The sequence below is a fragment of the Tenebrio molitor genome, chromosome 9 (genome assembly GCF_963966145.1).
Source record: "Tenebrio molitor chromosome 9, icTenMoli1.1, whole genome shotgun sequence".
NCBI classification, from domain to species: Eukaryota; Metazoa; Arthropoda; class Insecta; order Coleoptera; family Tenebrionidae; genus Tenebrio; species Tenebrio molitor.
The window spans coordinates 15,231,607-15,247,498 of NC_091054.1; the positions used below are offsets into that span (position 1 = coordinate 15,231,607).

At 43.2% G+C, this 15,892-nt stretch overlaps 2 protein-coding genes across 5 annotated transcripts in view; one reads left to right on the forward strand and one right to left on the reverse strand.

Annotated features, from left to right (window-relative positions):
• The first annotated feature begins 36 nt into the window (after positions 1–36).
• mRpS7 (mitochondrial ribosomal protein S7) lies at positions 37–1,028 on the forward strand. Its single transcript, XM_069058868.1, has 3 exons — positions 37–164; positions 307–486; positions 534–1,028. Exons 1-3 carry the CDS (start codon positions 100–102, stop codon positions 985–987), a joined length of 699 nt encoding a protein of 232 aa, XP_068914969.1. The 5' UTR covers positions 37–99; the 3' UTR covers positions 988–1,028.
• Positions 1,029–1,881: 853 nt separating this feature from the next.
• The window catches only part of zip (myosin heavy chain 10), a 29,670-nt gene continuing 15,659 nt past the window's right edge, over positions 1,882–15,892 (reverse strand). Inside the window, exons 2-12 of one of the 4 annotated variants that reach the window (XM_069058835.1) lie at positions 9,591–9,747; positions 9,412–9,536; positions 9,228–9,242; positions 9,085–9,105; positions 8,726–8,818; positions 8,509–8,671; positions 8,095–8,453; positions 4,160–7,715; positions 3,194–4,109; positions 2,794–2,835; positions 2,449–2,658 (exon numbers count right to left, since the gene is read on the reverse strand). In XM_069058835.1, coding sequence (XP_068914936.1) covers positions 2,826–2,835; positions 3,194–4,109; positions 4,160–7,715; positions 8,095–8,453; positions 8,509–8,671; positions 8,726–8,818; positions 9,085–9,105; positions 9,228–9,242; positions 9,412–9,536; positions 9,591–9,747 — 5,415 coding nt within the window. In that variant the 3' untranslated portion in view covers positions 2,449–2,658; positions 2,794–2,825. Of the gene's footprint in view, positions 2,659–2,793; positions 2,836–3,193; positions 4,110–4,159; positions 7,716–8,094; positions 8,454–8,508; positions 8,672–8,725; positions 8,819–9,084; positions 9,106–9,227; positions 9,243–9,411; positions 9,537–9,590; positions 9,748–15,892 lie in introns of all 4 variants that reach the window. The other 3 variants (XM_069058832.1, XM_069058833.1, XM_069058834.1) reach the window with 3 other exon arrangements.

Consider the following 15,892-nt stretch of genomic DNA (forward strand, 5'->3'; position numbering starts at 1 on the left):
CATCTCGAATTTTGCTTCCAAATTCACTCAAAAATAGCCAACGCAAGAACTTGACTAGTAAACTCCGCCATTTTGGAGGCGCATGCGCACCACTCGAAAATGGCCGCCATACGAACGTTTCTCAAAAATTGCCAAAACATTCAAACGAATTTCGCACTCGCGAGGTAAACCACCGTTAAATTCGACCCCCAATCGCTCACCCCGTCCAATAATTCACAAATCGCACCCCTTTTACCTGTAAACAAATCCTAACCTCAATTCACGTCAACTGTCACCGCATAACAAATTTTCAAAAATCTTTTCCAGCGCTTTTATCCAAAAACATGGAATGTCCCAGTACCCCAGCTATTACATCAAACCGGTCCACAAAAAGGAGGCTCAAGAGGAGTTGGAAAAATCTGGAGAAGTGCAAAAACTTGTCCACGTGCCGACCAGGGCAGCCCTCAATGACCAGTCTTGCTCCTACACCCAGGATGACCTGGTCAAGTAAGCGCACACCGCGACAACTGTTCCTCTCTCACACTTTTTTGCAGCCTTTTCATTAATTACACCATGAGTGGTGGAAAAAAAATCCTAGCAAGAGGTTTGATAGAACAAGCATTTGAAAATATCAAAAGGATCCAGCTGGAGAAATACCACAAATGCCAAAACGACGACGACAAAGCCGCGATCGAGTTGAACCCGCGTGTGATTTTCCACCAAGCTGTGGACAACTGCAAGCCTGTTCTGAGTTTGACACCTATCAAGCGAGGAGGTGTCAGGTACCAAGTCCCTGTCCCAATCACACCAAAAAAAAGTCAGTTCTTGTCCATGAAATGGCTGATAGAGGCGGCAAAAGAGAAAGATAGGAATATAAGGTTTCACTATCAGTTGGCTTTGGAATTGATTGATGCCGCGAATAATAAAGGGCGCGTGATAAAGCGGAAACAAGAGTTGCACAAGCAGTGTGAAGCGAATAGGGCTTACGCGCATTACAGGTGGAGTTAGTTTTGTATTTGTTAGGAATTAAACTAAAATCAAATGATGAACACTTTATTAAAACCTTTAACATCTATAACGCCATATTTTGAACATAGCTTTAAAGTGTCTTTAGATGAGAATTGTCGTACTGTCAAATACAAAGGATCTATGAATGAAGCTGGGGCTTCAGAAAATGGCACTATATCATTTGCTGGTACAACTAATTCTTTTCTTTTGCCCCAAAAGTCGAGATAGGCTAGTTTTACTAAATTTTCCTTTTCATTCAGGTACACTATACCAACTAATCTGTTGGAAAAGTAACCTAAAATGTACAAAGGTATGATGCCTAAAAGTCCTATGATTCCAGTAAACAACACACTGTCACTAGAAGTTACACCTAACTGGTTCAAAACTGTTACACCTGGTACCGTCACCGAAGTCAAAGCAGTTTGGTAGAGTTTCAATCGATTTATTAAACCAACGCCTCGGACATACGGGAACTTATAAACCGTCCTAAAGTCACTTTGTTTTATGTTACTTAACTGCTTAATCAGTCGACAACTTGTCGATGTTCGCAGCAACGGCAACATCTCTAACCTAAAAAACGTGACAATTTTCGATAGCAAACGGAGCAGTTAGTTAGTACAGTTACCTTTATATTTGTTAAATTCTGTATGTGCAAAGCGTTTTCATTGGGAGCAATCCTCTGCAGTTGCAAATTTTAATCCGGGCCTGATTTTTAGGTTAGGTTTCCGGTGAGCTTGAGCTATCGTACGCTTATGCAACCATCACTTCACTTAGGGGAGCCGCGGGTAAAATCTACACGAAGTCCTAGAAGCAAACGACAAAATGACATTAGTCTCGAAGAATAGGGATTTGCGATGAAGTGGTATAGTGGTTAGTTGTATATCAAAAGCGTCGGCTTTTTTATGATTTTATTGAACTCGTTAAAGTACAAATAAATGAGCCCGAACCCCAAAAATATGTATATATTTTTATACATGGGAAAGGATATATACATACAAAACTGTGAATTTTTACAAAAACGTCGAATATCAAAAGTTTTTCTAAATGGATGCCCTTCTTTACAAAATATATCTATCAAGTCTTCCTATATATGTTGTATAAAAATGTCATTTTTATTCGTTAGCGGTACCGATAAGTTCATGATTATTAATAGATGCGTAAATGTGTTATAAATGCCGATACTTCCAAACTAATTTCTAAATTTATAAAATATAAAGTACGATGAAAACCCTAGAAACAAATTAAGCAGATAAACTTTCATATAAATAAATGCAATCATCAACTGTTAAAAAATACAAAATCAATCACTATAAAGCACGATTAAAATAATTAATAAAAAAAAACTATAAATAAAGGAAATAAATGAAGTTCATTCAATTATTGATACTGATTCTCTGAACTGATCGTTTACTTTTACAAGTAATCCGATAATAGCGCTCTTAAAAAATTGCTAAGTACTAATAAGGGATATACAAATATATTTACAACAAAATGCGTGAAATGTGACAGTTTTTTTTAAATTGTTTTTTTGTTTAATTGGGAGCGTCTTCACCGTCGACGGCGTCGTCTTGTATTGTGGAATCGTCACCAGAGCCATTACCACCCGATTGAATCGAACCTCGACCACTGAGTCTGGGCAAGCCCATGCCACTACTGGCACCAGTGCCGCGCCTAAAAATCCAACAGAAATAACTAGAAACGTGTCCAAACCACCCCAGAACAAAATTAGTACGAAAAAAAAAACCAAAGCAAAAAAAGTGTTATAATACCATTTGCAAACATCCAACACCATTTAACACCACATACCACATGATCACCATGAAGATTGTAACTCGTTATCATTTAACGCTGGAAATATCCAAAGAATTTGAAATAAAAGATGACGGAACGTCCCGAATGCGAGAAGCGAGAGTGATGTACACTCGACGGAGCTTGACCGACACTGATTCTCACTCCAATTTATAAAAATTCGAGTGCTTTGTAAAGCGTAAACTCTGAGCGTGTTGTACACTCGGCTCAACTACTGCTGTCACAGTAAAACAACTCCCTGCAAGATTTTTCATCGAGATTGTCTTGAACAATACAAAATTGAAGTGTTTACACGTTCGCACTCTGTGACATTAGGGGTTGAGCCGGGTGCACCATCCCACAACCTCGAATCACCGACTCGTCAAGCCCCGTTTAACCCACCACATGAAAAACTCACCTCAGCTTGCTCTTCAGATTGTTGAGTTCACGGGTCATGGACTCGTTACTCTCGAGCATGTCTTCGTAGTCCCTCTGCACCTTCCTCTTCTGCGCCTTCTCCCTGGTGATCTCCTCCTCGGCCTCGTCCAACTGTCTCTTGAGCGTTTTCACCCTCGAATTGGCCTTGTCGACTTGCTCCTTGTATTGGTCGGCGTGACGACGCTCGTCTTCCAATTGCATGACTAGCTCCTTCAGCCTCTTGTCCAACTTCCTGTTGGTCTTCTGCTGGGCCAACCTTTCTTTGGCCTCCACCTCGAGCTGCTCCTCGAGATTGGTGATCTTGCTCTCGAGCGCCGCGATCGTCGCTTTCGTTTTCGTTCTTTGAGCCGTCTCCAGCTCCGTCAGCTTCGCCTTCAGCTCCTTGTTCTGTCTCTCGAGCAGCAGCTTGCTGGACTCCTGTTTCTGGGCTTGCGACCTTTCGGTGGCCAGCTCGGAGGTCAACTGTTCGATGGTCAGCTGGGCCTTGCGGGTCCTGTCCTGCAACAGTTCGTTGTTGCTCTGCTCTTCCTCGATCTCCTCTTCTAGGGTGGCGATTCTCGCCTCGAGGCGGCGCTTCTCATCAATCAGCAACGCCCCTTTGCTGTTGCTGTTGTTCACCTCCTCCAGGAGCTCGTCGCGTTCGGCCTCGGCTGCGCGCCGGGCCCTCTCCGCACTGGCGTGGTCTTCACTCAACTGAAGAACTTCCGCCTCCAAGGTCTTCACCTTGCGCTCGGCTTCCTTGCAGCCGGCGGCGAGTTCGTCGCGGGAGGCGCGCGCCTCTTCGGCGTCTCTGACCGCCTCCTTGCACTGCTGCTGCGACTTCTTCAGCTGCTTGAGAGCGTCTTCCTTCATCTTGCACTGCATCTCGATTTGAGCCTCCAACTCTTTGAGGTCGCCTGCAACAACAATCTTATCCACCACGTTCAACACTCCGCTCATCTCTTACCTTCAAGCTTCTTCCTCGCGGTCACCGCGGAAGCCCTCTGCTTCCTCTCTTCGTCCAACTCCGCCTCGAGATCTCTCAGCTGCTTGACGATACCTCTGCGTTTCTCCTCCGCTTGTTCTTCTTTCGCTTGCACGTCGCGTTCGAACTGCGCCCGCAGCGCTTGCATGTTCACCTCCAATCTGAGCTTGGCGTCTTCGGTCAGCTGGAGCTCGTCTTCCAGTTCTTCGTTCTGGGCCTTCAACTCGGCCAGTTGAGTTTCGAGGGAACGTTTGGCCTTCTCCAGCTCGTGCACGTTCTTGTCGGCGGTGCCTTGGTTGTTGACCAGCTCGTCCAATTCGGCCTGGAGTTGTCTCTTGGTCCTCTCCAACTCCTCAACCTTGACATTGGACTCGTCCAGTTCACGGCTCAACGACAGAACCCGAGTTTCTTTCTCGCGGGCCTCCCTTTCGGCGGCATCCTTCTCGCTCATCAACTGTTCGCTGACTTGCTTCTCCTCAGCCAACACCTTGTCGAAGTTCTTCTGCTTCTTCTCGAGCTCGGTCACCTTCTGCCTCTGCGTCTCGAGGTCGATGTTGGTGTCTTCGAGCTCCGCCGCGACCTTCTTCTTGCTTCGCTCCAGTTTGTCGTTGGCCGCTGTCAACTCTTCGACTTGACGTTGCAACAGTTCCAAATCTTTGGCGAGCTTCTTCTTGCTCTCTTCCAAAATAGCCGACTGTTCGGCTTCGTCCTCGGCCTTCTTCTTCGCCTCGGCCAGCTGAACGGCCAAAGTGTTCACCTGTTTCTCCAAGTTCTTCTTGGCCTCCTCCTCTTCTTCGATCTGCTCTTGCAGATTCTCTTTGTCCGACTCCAACTGTCTCAACTTGGAACTCAACGCCAACTTCTGGCGTGTTTCTTCCTCTAGAGCGCTTTGAGCTTCGGCAAACTGCGACTCTATCGTTGCTTGATTCTTCACCGCCGCGGACGCTTTCAACTCGGCCTCCTCTAACTGCTGGACGATGTTGTCCATCTCCTGCTGCAACTTCTGCGCCTTCTCCTGGAGTTCCACCCTCACTCTCTCCACTTCGACCAACTTGCCTTGTACTTCGACCAGCTGACTCTCGGCCTGTTTTCTCCTCCTCTCGCCTTCCTGTCTGCTGGCCCCCACGTTTCTCAACTCACTCGCCAAATCCGCGTTTTCTGCCTCCAAAGCTTGTTTCGCCTTCTCCACGCTCATCTTCTGCTTCTTGATGGTTTCCAGTTGTTCGTTCACGCTTCCCAACTCTTGCGTGTGCTTGTGTCTCATTTCTGCGAGAGTAGCTTCGTGGACTTGATTCTCGTCTTCCAAATTCTTCTTCAAATTGGCAAGTTCTTGTTCGCGTTTGGACCTCAACTCCTGTTGAGCTGCGGTGGTGTCCAACGAGTCCAAAAGCTCGTTTTTCAAAGCTTCCAATTCTTCGTTCAGGTCGCGCTTCAACTTTTCAGCTTTGCTCCTCGCCGCCTTCTCCGCTTCTAAATCTTCCTGAAGCTCGGACAACTGACTCTCCAATTCGCGGAGCGCCTTCTGAGACTGAGCTTTCAGAGCTCCCTCTTCGTCGACTCTGACCATGGCCTGGGCCAATTCTTCTTCTTTCTTGCCCAACTGCAGCTGCATCTCTTCCAGCTGCAATCGCTTCTCGGACAGTTGTTCTTTCAAGTCGTTCACTTCGGTCTCGACTTTGCGTTTGGAACGATCCGACTCCTGTCTCTGTTGGTGGTCCTTCAACAGACGCTCCTCCAGTTCGGCTATCGTAGCTTCGTGTTTCGCCTTCAGCTTGGCCAGATGTTTGGCCTTCTCTTCTTCTTCCGCCAAAGTCTGACTTAAATCGTTGCTCCGCTCCTCCAACACCTTCTTCTCTTTGAGAAGCTTTTGATTCGTGTCATCGCTCAACGCCAAGTCTTCTTCCAGTTTCTTTATTTTGCCGTCGCACTGCACTTTCTCCAGTTGCAACTTCTGTCGAGCACCCTCTTCTTCTTCCAACTGTTCTTCCAAATCCTGAATGGTCAGTTGCAACTTTTTCTTGTCGTTGCTGAGGGTGTTGGCGCGTTCTTCTTCCTCCTCAATTCTAGCCTCGAGATCGTGAAGGATCTCTTCCAATTCTTGTTTTCGAGCAGTCAATCTGGCGCGCATCTCTTCGGCCTCGGCGCACAACTCCACCTCGGCCTGGAGTTGCTCCTGAAGGACGATCTTCTCTTCTTGAGCCTGTTGGTACTTGGTCTCGTACTCTTTCGTCGTCTTGATGTGGAACTCCAACTTGTCCTTGACTTGCTTCAACTCGTCTTCTTTCTGCATGAGCTTCTCTTCTTGCTTGGTCACCTCCAAGAGAGGTTTCACTTTGGTGTAGAGTCTCCACCATTGCCAGTTGCGCAATTTGAGATACGCCGAGCAATTCCTCTGGATGATCCTGATGGCGTTGAGCTGTTGGACTCGCTTCTGGTAGTTTCTCCTGGACAAGAATCCTCGACAGAAAGCCTGGAAGTTGACGATCAAATCGGTGATCTTGTAGTCGCGTTCCTCTTCCAGATGTGCCAGAACTCCAGCTCTGAAGAAGATCTTCGACTGTCCGATTCTGTAAAGATTCTGGTCAAGTTCCAAACTCTTGATCATGGTCTCGCAGGCCTTCTTCCCATCCATGAATCCTTTGTTGATGACGTTAGGTGTGAGCAACTCGTACCGTTGCCTGAACTCCTGGAAGGGAATCCTGTTTGGGAAGCCTTGTCTGCAGATCCTGATGCCCTCGAGGACGCCGTTGCACCTCAACTGGTCCAGCACCAGAGGAGCGTCGATCTTCCCGGCGCGTTTCTCGTGATTCGGAATGATACAACGCACGAAGTTCGGATTAGTGTTGCGCAGGGTCACCATCAGGTTGGCCAACTGCTCCTTGTACAGGTACGAAACAGTCCTGAACATGCCTTTGGCGCGTCCGATACTCTCGGCGTCCTTCCAGATGTAGACGACGAAAGGATCTTGCGAAGCTTGCAACAGCGACACCACGTTCTCGTTCTGCGGGTCCATGTTCTTCATGAGCCACTGGTTGGCGCAATAGTCGACCTTCCCCGCGTAGTGGATGATGGAGAAGTCGGCCACGCCCCGGAAGTCGCTCTTCTTGAACTTGGGGTGGCTCGAGTGCGCGCTGACCAGCTTGTCGACGAACGTCTTATCGGTGGCCTTGGGGAAGAGACACTCTTCGTCGAGCAAGGCCATGATACCCATCGGCTTGTCGATCAGGTCGATGGTGGGCTGGAGGTCGAGGCCGAAGTCGATGAATTTCCATTCGATGCCTTCGCGCTGGTACTCTTCCTGCTCCAGGATGAACATAGTGTGGTTGAACAGCTGCTGGAGCTTCTCGTTGGTGTAGTTGATGCAGAGCTGTTCGAACGAGTTCAGCTCGAAGATTTCGAAACCTGCGATGTCGAGGATGCCGATGAAGCTGGCTCCTTGTCTCTTGGTGCGACCCAAGGACCGGTTGATCCTGGTCACCAACCAACGGAACATGCGCTCATAGCACGCCTTGGAGATGGCCTCAACTGCGAATTCCACCTAAAAACCATTCACAGTGTAGTAAAATAGTTCACTACTGCCCGTAAAATCCATTCACGTTGTTTTGGCATGATATTTAATTTGGTAGTAAAGCTGTCTGTTGAATTAGGTTATGTTTGTCTAAGTTTGAGGTTATAAATAGCGTCAATGTCTAGTGAATTGTTGTCAGTTTTACTAGTTTGCAATAGAAGAATACTGAGACATCGCGGGAAATTCAGTAACGAAAATCAAACGGTGTCCAACGTTAAAAAAATAAATCATGGCCTCCCAATATCCCAAAACAACGTGAACCATGATTAAATCGTGTATGAGCCACTTTTTTTTTAATAATCATCAAAAGATGTGATCACGACATTTAACATCGTTTGTGGCCATTTACCTGTTCTTTGGTCTGACTCTTCGTGACGAAATCCCTTCCGACCTTGATCCTGGGCTTGAGGAAGGCCTTGGTCATATCCGTGACGGACAGACCCAACAGGTGTGCGATTTTTTGGGCCACCGTGTTGTCGGGCAACGTGGCCTGGTCCGAGTTGCGGTCCTGTTTGAACTGCATCGTGCCGAACAGCATGACAGCTGAGACGACCCGGTAGATGGCGCTGAAGTCCTCGTTGGTCATTCCCATGATGTTCATGCTCTTGATGGTGGCCTGGAACTCGGCGGAATCGTCCACGCCCGGAACGATGTGATTGTCCTCGCGGAGGAACGGGTACGACTTGGGGTCCTCCAGGATGAACTCCTCTGCAAAAAAATATCGTCAAAACTTGTCCAAAAATAATAATCTATCAGTGAGTACTTTTCTGTTCGGTGGAGGCCCCGGACAAGAGCTGGTAGAAGATGTGGAAGGTCCTCTCCTGTTTGGCTTGTCTTATGGCACGTGATTTCTCAAGTAGGTAAGTTTCGATGTTCGCCCCTGCGATATACCCAGAAGCATCGAAATTTATCCTGATGAATTTACCCTAAAATCGCACCCTCGCAGTTGTCAATCGCCCAAAAAACACTCCGACACTTACAAATCTGGAAGAATTGTCGTTCTTGATGGTCTTGGCGTTGCCGAAAGCTTCGAGTATGGGGTTGGCTTGCAAAAGCTGTTGTTCTAGGCCACCCTGTACATAAAAACAAATTTTTTGGTGAAAACAGGACGTGAATTCCTATCGAAATGCACACATAGCGAATAAGTAAACAGACGGACTCGTCCTTCGCTTGAAATATGTATTTGAACAACGAATGATGTTAGAGAACACTACTGACAAATGGATGGGTTTTAAATATTGCTGCGCAGAATAATTTTGACTCGCAAGGGTGGTTAAATGGGGTGGTCTCGCTACATTTTAGTAAACGTCAAGACCTGACACACATTGAACTTACGTACCGAGAACTCTCTCGTCGGACTCTGTCGTACGCATGTAAAAGTAAAAAAAAATAATAATAAAAAATAAATATGTACAAATGTCGCGCGCGCACACACTACAACTACTGCTAGGTGTAACATACTTAAAAAAAAAGTCTACTTACAATAAGATCTTTCTGCTGTGCTCCGAAAGAAGGAAACAACACATGCAAAAGAAGAAAAAGAGAAAAACATTAGAAAAAAAATGTCCCACGTGCTTCGCTAGAAGGCAGATTTTTATTTTCGCTTGCAAGAAACTGTACAGTGACTGTCATGCCGGATTTGTACGCTTCTCGTTTGTCAACTTACCGCTCCTGCTCCTTTGGGGGATTTCGATGCGGCCACGTAGGCCAAATACTGGATGACTTTTTTCGTGTTTTCGGTTTTGCCGGCGCCGGATTCGCCGGTGCAAAGGATCGACTGGTCCTCTCGTTCTAAAAAAGATTTTTGTCAAGATTTGTTTGGGATTTTGAGTTTTTGGGTATTACCTTGCAACATCGAGCGGTAGGCCGTGTCCGTTATGGCGAAAACGTGAGGAGGCACTTCGTGTCGCTTGATGCCTTTGTACCGTTCCATGATTTTTTCTGTGTAAATTGGCAGTTTCTTGTAGGGGTTGACCACCACGCAGAAAAGCCCGGAATAGGTCTGCGGAAGAAAAAAAAACATTACTCGACGTGAAAAACAATCCTGACAAATCAAAAATTTCCCGAACAACTTAATCTGTCTTACAAGGACAAATCTACAGTTTTCTTATGGGAAATAGTATTCAAACCCTTCGCATTTATTTTTCTGGGCAGATTTTGACGTTCTTTTTACAATATCACAGCATTTGTTCTCCTGAAATAAATTTTCTCTCCTATTAAATAATATTCCACTCGGTGATATTAACTTTGCATTTTATGTTGCTCGACTTTCTCCGCACAATACAGTATCGACAAACTAATTCAGTTTCTATTATTCTCCGTAATTGGTAACAATTCCGATTGAGCTCTAACTGAAAATCGAATCTTTTGTTGAATGTTTTGCCAATCTATTAACTTCTCTTTGTAACCGTTATCGTTTAATCAGCATTTTTTTCATTTCGTCTAGAATACGGGCCTGGTTAAAAGCTTTAATTATTTGCGTTATTCCTCCTCGACTTCCTGCTGTAGTGACACCAAAATGATTAGATAAGAAAACAATGAAAATCATTTTACTTTCTTTTGCTTGCTGCGTAGTTTTTTTTTATAGAGAAGATCCATAGATAATTTAAGCCACAACTACCGTTAAGTTTAAAACGACTTACTACCAATTGGAAGTTAATCTTCTAGTTAAAGCAAATGTCAAGAAAAACAAATCAATCTTATAGAAATATTTAAACTTAGTAAAAAAAATGTTGATGTGCACGTCCAGGGTTAATAAATATTATATTTTGGCCACTTCAATTGCTGCATCTCAATCCCACAGAAACACCTTGGGGTGAAGTTGACAGAAAAGTGTTCCGAGTTGGGCAAAACACTTTTGCAAGCAATATTAATTCTTGTGTCTCTATTTTTAATTGAGTATATATTTTTTGAATGTACATTGTAAACAACCACTGCCAGTACTGGGAAGATGAAGAACAATAATTTGTAAATTAATACTAAACGGATCATCAAATTCGCACATTCTTTGCTTCACCGGGGCCTAAAATGTGGTCAGTTGCAAACCAAATAATTGGATCATTCTGTTTCTTCAATGCCAAATTTTTTAGTAGTGATTCTAAGAAAACTAAAAAACCGTCGATTCTCTATAAATGTTTACAATTTTTTTGTTACGTAAACTATTGTGTCATTGTATTTCACTAGGTATTCATTCTCGTGGTCACCGGGTACCTACATTATTGAATTTAATCCTAACAAAACTTTTATGATTTCCTTTCTTAAAAAAAAAATATTTGCTCGCCGAAACGTGAAAGGTTTAATTAATTAAATGTAATTTTTATTGACTTGTTGAGACAACAATTTTATCTCTCTTATCTTTAAAATATATAATTCTATTGTTTTGCTACTTATTCGGATCGATCCAGTATTACTGCTCTGCTAAAAAAAAAAAAAAAAACAATTATGCAACATGCACATAAACTACACTTTTTTAGAAGCGGGATGTTTACATACACGAACGCGGCGAGTGTTATAATCCCGCTCGTAAAAAAGTGTTTTGCACACAAGCTGCATACATAATTTTCTGCAACATCATTGTCTCAGGGAAATATAAAATTATTACGAAAAATACGATTTATTAAACTTGTGGAGAGCTTCATTTTGTATTTTCTTTATTTTTCTAGCAAGTTTCCCAAACTGTATAAATATGATAAGTAATAGGCTTTATTTCACGCTGTGAAAAAATCCTCACTTTAGACACAAAACACGTTTGTGGTTTGTAATACTCATCAACTTGATTATTATCAAATGTTCAAAAATTGCAAAACTCCAAAATAGCCTTACTGAGTTCTACTTTGTGAGTGATTAAATTCAACAAGGTAATTTTTTGGAAAACAGAAATTTAAAAAATGCCTTCTTAGATCATCTTCAGTCATAGTTCCTCCACAAATCACCCAGAAGAATGTCAACTGATCAGAACAAGATCTTAAATTACTGTTATTAAACACTTTGTGATGGTGTTTTTGTATTCCTTACTGCACCTCACAAATTTGTTCCTCCACAAAAATGCATTACTACAGCAATTGATACTTGCACTTGTTAAACTAACAAAACACAAGTCGTTAAGCGTTTTCCGGTTGTCCCAACAGATAAGCCGTAGAAAACAACCCTTAAACGTTTTACAATTTACAGAAGACTCCTAATGCATTGTAACATTTCTTCTTTGTCACAATTCTTGACTCTCACCATGAAAGTTTCTTGTCTGATTTGTATCAAATATGTACATTTTTCCTAAAATAAATCTTTTTTTTTTTCGTCATCTCTGTAAGTAAGTTGTAAAAAATCAATTTCCAACTGTTGCCATCACAACTATTTCTCTTGTCCTTCAAATAACCGTCAATCTCAACGTGACAACTTTCTGTTTGTGCAAGATAACGCAAAAATCTTATACAGTGACAACAGTAAATACTATTTTGATAAGATTGAAAAACAAATAAGAGATCTGAATGTTACATAAAAGATATGGGATGTTGCGAATGTTACGAGGAGGCACGGCATCGAGGCCGCATTTATTTATCATTACAGAGACTTCTATCAAGTAATTATAATTCCTTTGAAAGCACTTTTTATTTTACTTTTATCATTTATTTGCTGCACAGCCACCCATCCAAATGCAATCGCACTTGATGTTGCTTAGCTTTATGCATCGAATAATTCTGATTTTTGATCGTTTCTTTCGGAGGCACCAATTCTCACCCTGTCAACATTATTACTATGTATTTACGTCACGTCACGTTCGACTTTACGTCTCTCCACTGCAGCACGGTTTCCTCACAATTCGTCAGAATGCTGGAGCTCAAGACGGCTGCGTCTCCACGGACCTCTCTAAAGCATTTAACATATTGGGTGATTCAAAATGATTGTGGATAAGTGTGGCAACTATGTACGAAAATGTATGTGGATGGGGTAGAGTTGACATTTGTATGACATTTCATAAGCGTGCATTTGATTTTTTTTTATACCAGTGCACGTTGATTTGACAATTTTCAAAATTGCGCGACAAAGACATGTCAACTCTATCCTACCCAACAGTTGCCACATAAATTTTCGTACATAATTGCCATACTTATCCACAATCATTTTGAATCACCCAATAAGTTAAACATTTACCAACAACCAAATACCTTGGCTTAACATTAGACACGAAGCTTCGTTGGAAAGCTCACGCGAAGAAAAAAAAAGAACTGGGTATCAGATATGTACATATAAAAAAATGTACTGACAAGTTCAAGAAGAAGACACTGGAGAGATCGCGTTGAAAAGATGACAGATGAAGATTGGCAAAGAAAGTTCAAAACAGAAACCCGACACAAAACGACTCCCAGGAAGACCACATAGTTGGACGTCTTCATCGTAGGATAATAACCCACAGGACAAAGGCAATGGAACAAACAGGACTAAGCCCTAACGTAAGAAGAAGAATACTGTCATATTCACAAGAATAAATGTACACGCGTTTATCAGTCATTTAAATTTCACAATAAAATGAATGCAAATTTTAAAAAATCGAAAATTTCCAGCATGCGGAGTTCTTTGTTCCATCGCTTCGATTTTCGCTGTACAACTTTCCAGTGTAATATTTTCCCGCAAGTTCAAATGTATCAACTCTGATATGAATAATTGCGCGTTCGGATCTGTCTCAATTACGCACATCAATTATTCAGGAGCGACGGAATGCCAACGAGACATGCCCGAAACGGTCGACTTCCTCGGAAACCGAAAGAATGTATCGAGAAGCCTGTGGCGGTGCCAGACGTCTAGTCTGTCCGTTAATAGCGAATTTCGACCTGGCTCGTAAATAATCCTCGCGACCGGCCAGACTCGCGCCGCATTGAAACGCCAAAGAACGTCGCCGACCCACTCCCGCACCTTCCAATTACCGCCGCAACTCAGAAAAACCGCTTCCTTCGACGACTTTTCAACCCGACGACACAATTTCCTAACGTGAGGTTTACGAGCGCGATCCAAGGTCCCGATCGACATAACCCCAACGTAAACAAACATCATTAAACCGATCGCCTCGCCAAATTAGCCGATTACGTGGGCATCGACGAGGCGGCGAATTATTTCCATATTTGCGAGGAGCCGCCGTCTCTCCATATGGTCTAGCTCCCGCCGAGCGGAACGCACCGCCACGGCGACGGCGTCCACGATCTCGATCTGCCGAGAGAAAGTCGACCGGCGACCTCTGTTCGCACACATGTCCGCCGTTACCTCCTCCGTGTCGGTCGGTGGCGGCCGAGGGGGCGCCGCTTTGCGCCGCGCCCTTTTCGCCCCGCGACCGACGTCCGGGTGGAGGCGCGACGGCGGCGGGACGCGCACCCGCCACCGGCGACGTCCGCGTCGCCCACGTGCGCCACCGTTGCCCAACATGTGTCCGTTCGCGAAAGAGGCCGCGAGCGGCGGTGATGGTGCAATGATTGTTCGTTTTCGAAATTGACCGGCGATGATTAAGTCGGCGGTCGTTGAGTCACCGCCGGCGGTTTTGCGCCGGGGGCCTTGGCGGAGGTCCTTTCTGGTCTATACCATAAATGGACGAAATGGGCTACGGACCGGGTCACGGACGCGGACGAAAGTGAACGAAAACGGTGCGAAACGGTTTTTTATTGCCGAATTTGAACGCTGCCATTTAGCTCCATCTTGTTGACCAGCTGTTCATGCCGAAGCAATTTCATTCCTTTTCATTTCCATAAATAATCACATAATCTAAACGTCATTGAGGAACCATATAGAGATCGAATCAAATAAGTGTTATCAACACTCGGACAATCTCTACTGGAACCGATCCCAACTATCTCGATGGCTTCGTTCATACCCAAATTTTTCTCAATGGGTGTGACGATCGACTGGATTCTCGGAACACCAACGACTCTCAAAAACAAATATTATCACTCTACTTCACCTAAATTTCATTAAAAAAAAAACAAGATTAGAATTATTATATTTGGACTATTGGCTGATAAAAGTGAAACCACAATGTACGTGTCAATCTAGGCTCTCCGTTACACCCAATTTCCATTTTGTTTAGTTAATCTACAACATGCAGGTCTTATCACGTGTACCGCGTGGTTTATTTGTGTAGATCGTCAAAAAAAAAAATTCGTTCATTTGAGGTCTTCACAAAATTCATTTGATTTCTTTTTAAATAAATTGAAAGAAATCAAACGAATAAATAATGTTATTTTGTTTGGTAACTGCGAACGGAATTCTGACAGGTGTACATTGAACATAAAAAATGCGTAGGTAGGAGAATATTTCAAACACGTTGGTTATTACAGTAACGATCAATAAACGAATTATTCGATGTACGAGTAATGTTAGCATTATGGAGTGCAAATATTTTTCGCTTGTTATTTCAAAAATTTATAACGAGTGATTCTTCAAAGAAAAACAAATAGACTGACTTTCATTCTTCCGATCTGAGCCCTATCGAAAAGATTTGGGACGTCGAAGATGTACTGTATTGAAAAATCAAAAGATTTTGAAAAAAAAAAGAGAATACAGATCCGTCAAAATAAGAATTAAGAATGTCATAGATTGTGTCAAAAAAGAAATAATTTGGAAATAAACAGAAAACGAATAAATCATGTTTAAATTAAACAATGACCTAAACATCTTATTTGTTCTGTAATTCCACCGAAAATATTTCGCATATTTAAAATGGTTACTCTGGAACAATTTGCGAATAACAATAAGAAAACGTTTAGCAAATGTCGATGCCTCATCCATTGTTCAATTATTTTTTTTTTGTCTCAAACAATGATTTAATCCGTGCAGAATTTAATTAAAAAAATAATTACTTAATCACTCATGCTGATATGATTGTTTTCACTCGAGTTTTACGTGAAGAGCGCTATTTGGGCGTTGGTCATTTATTATGGTAATGCAGCGCTGGAAGTGCGAAAGGAAGCTCTGAAAGTTATCGGGAGCACTGAAATTACTCAGTTCCCTCTTGCGCCGTATTGATTAGCGGTGATTCATCAAGGAAAAGTGGCAACAGTTGGTCAAATTTTCACGAAATTAACGAAATCTTAAATTAAAAAATAATACACCAGGTGACCGAAAAAATGTCAAGTTTCTTATAATCCCGCTGTTAATTTGCAACATGC

Coding starts and splice junctions, on each gene's coding strand:
- mRpS7 (XM_069058868.1), top strand. CDS start 100: ATGGCCGCCATACGAACGTTTCTCAAAAATTGCCAAAACATTCAAACG. Junction 165..306: donor ACGAATTTCGCACTCGCGAG/GTAAACCACCGT, acceptor AATCTTTTCCAG/CGCTTTTATCCAAAAACATG. Junction 487..533: donor ACCCAGGATGACCTGGTCAA/GTAAGCGCACAC, acceptor ACTTTTTTGCAG/CCTTTTCATTAATTACACCA.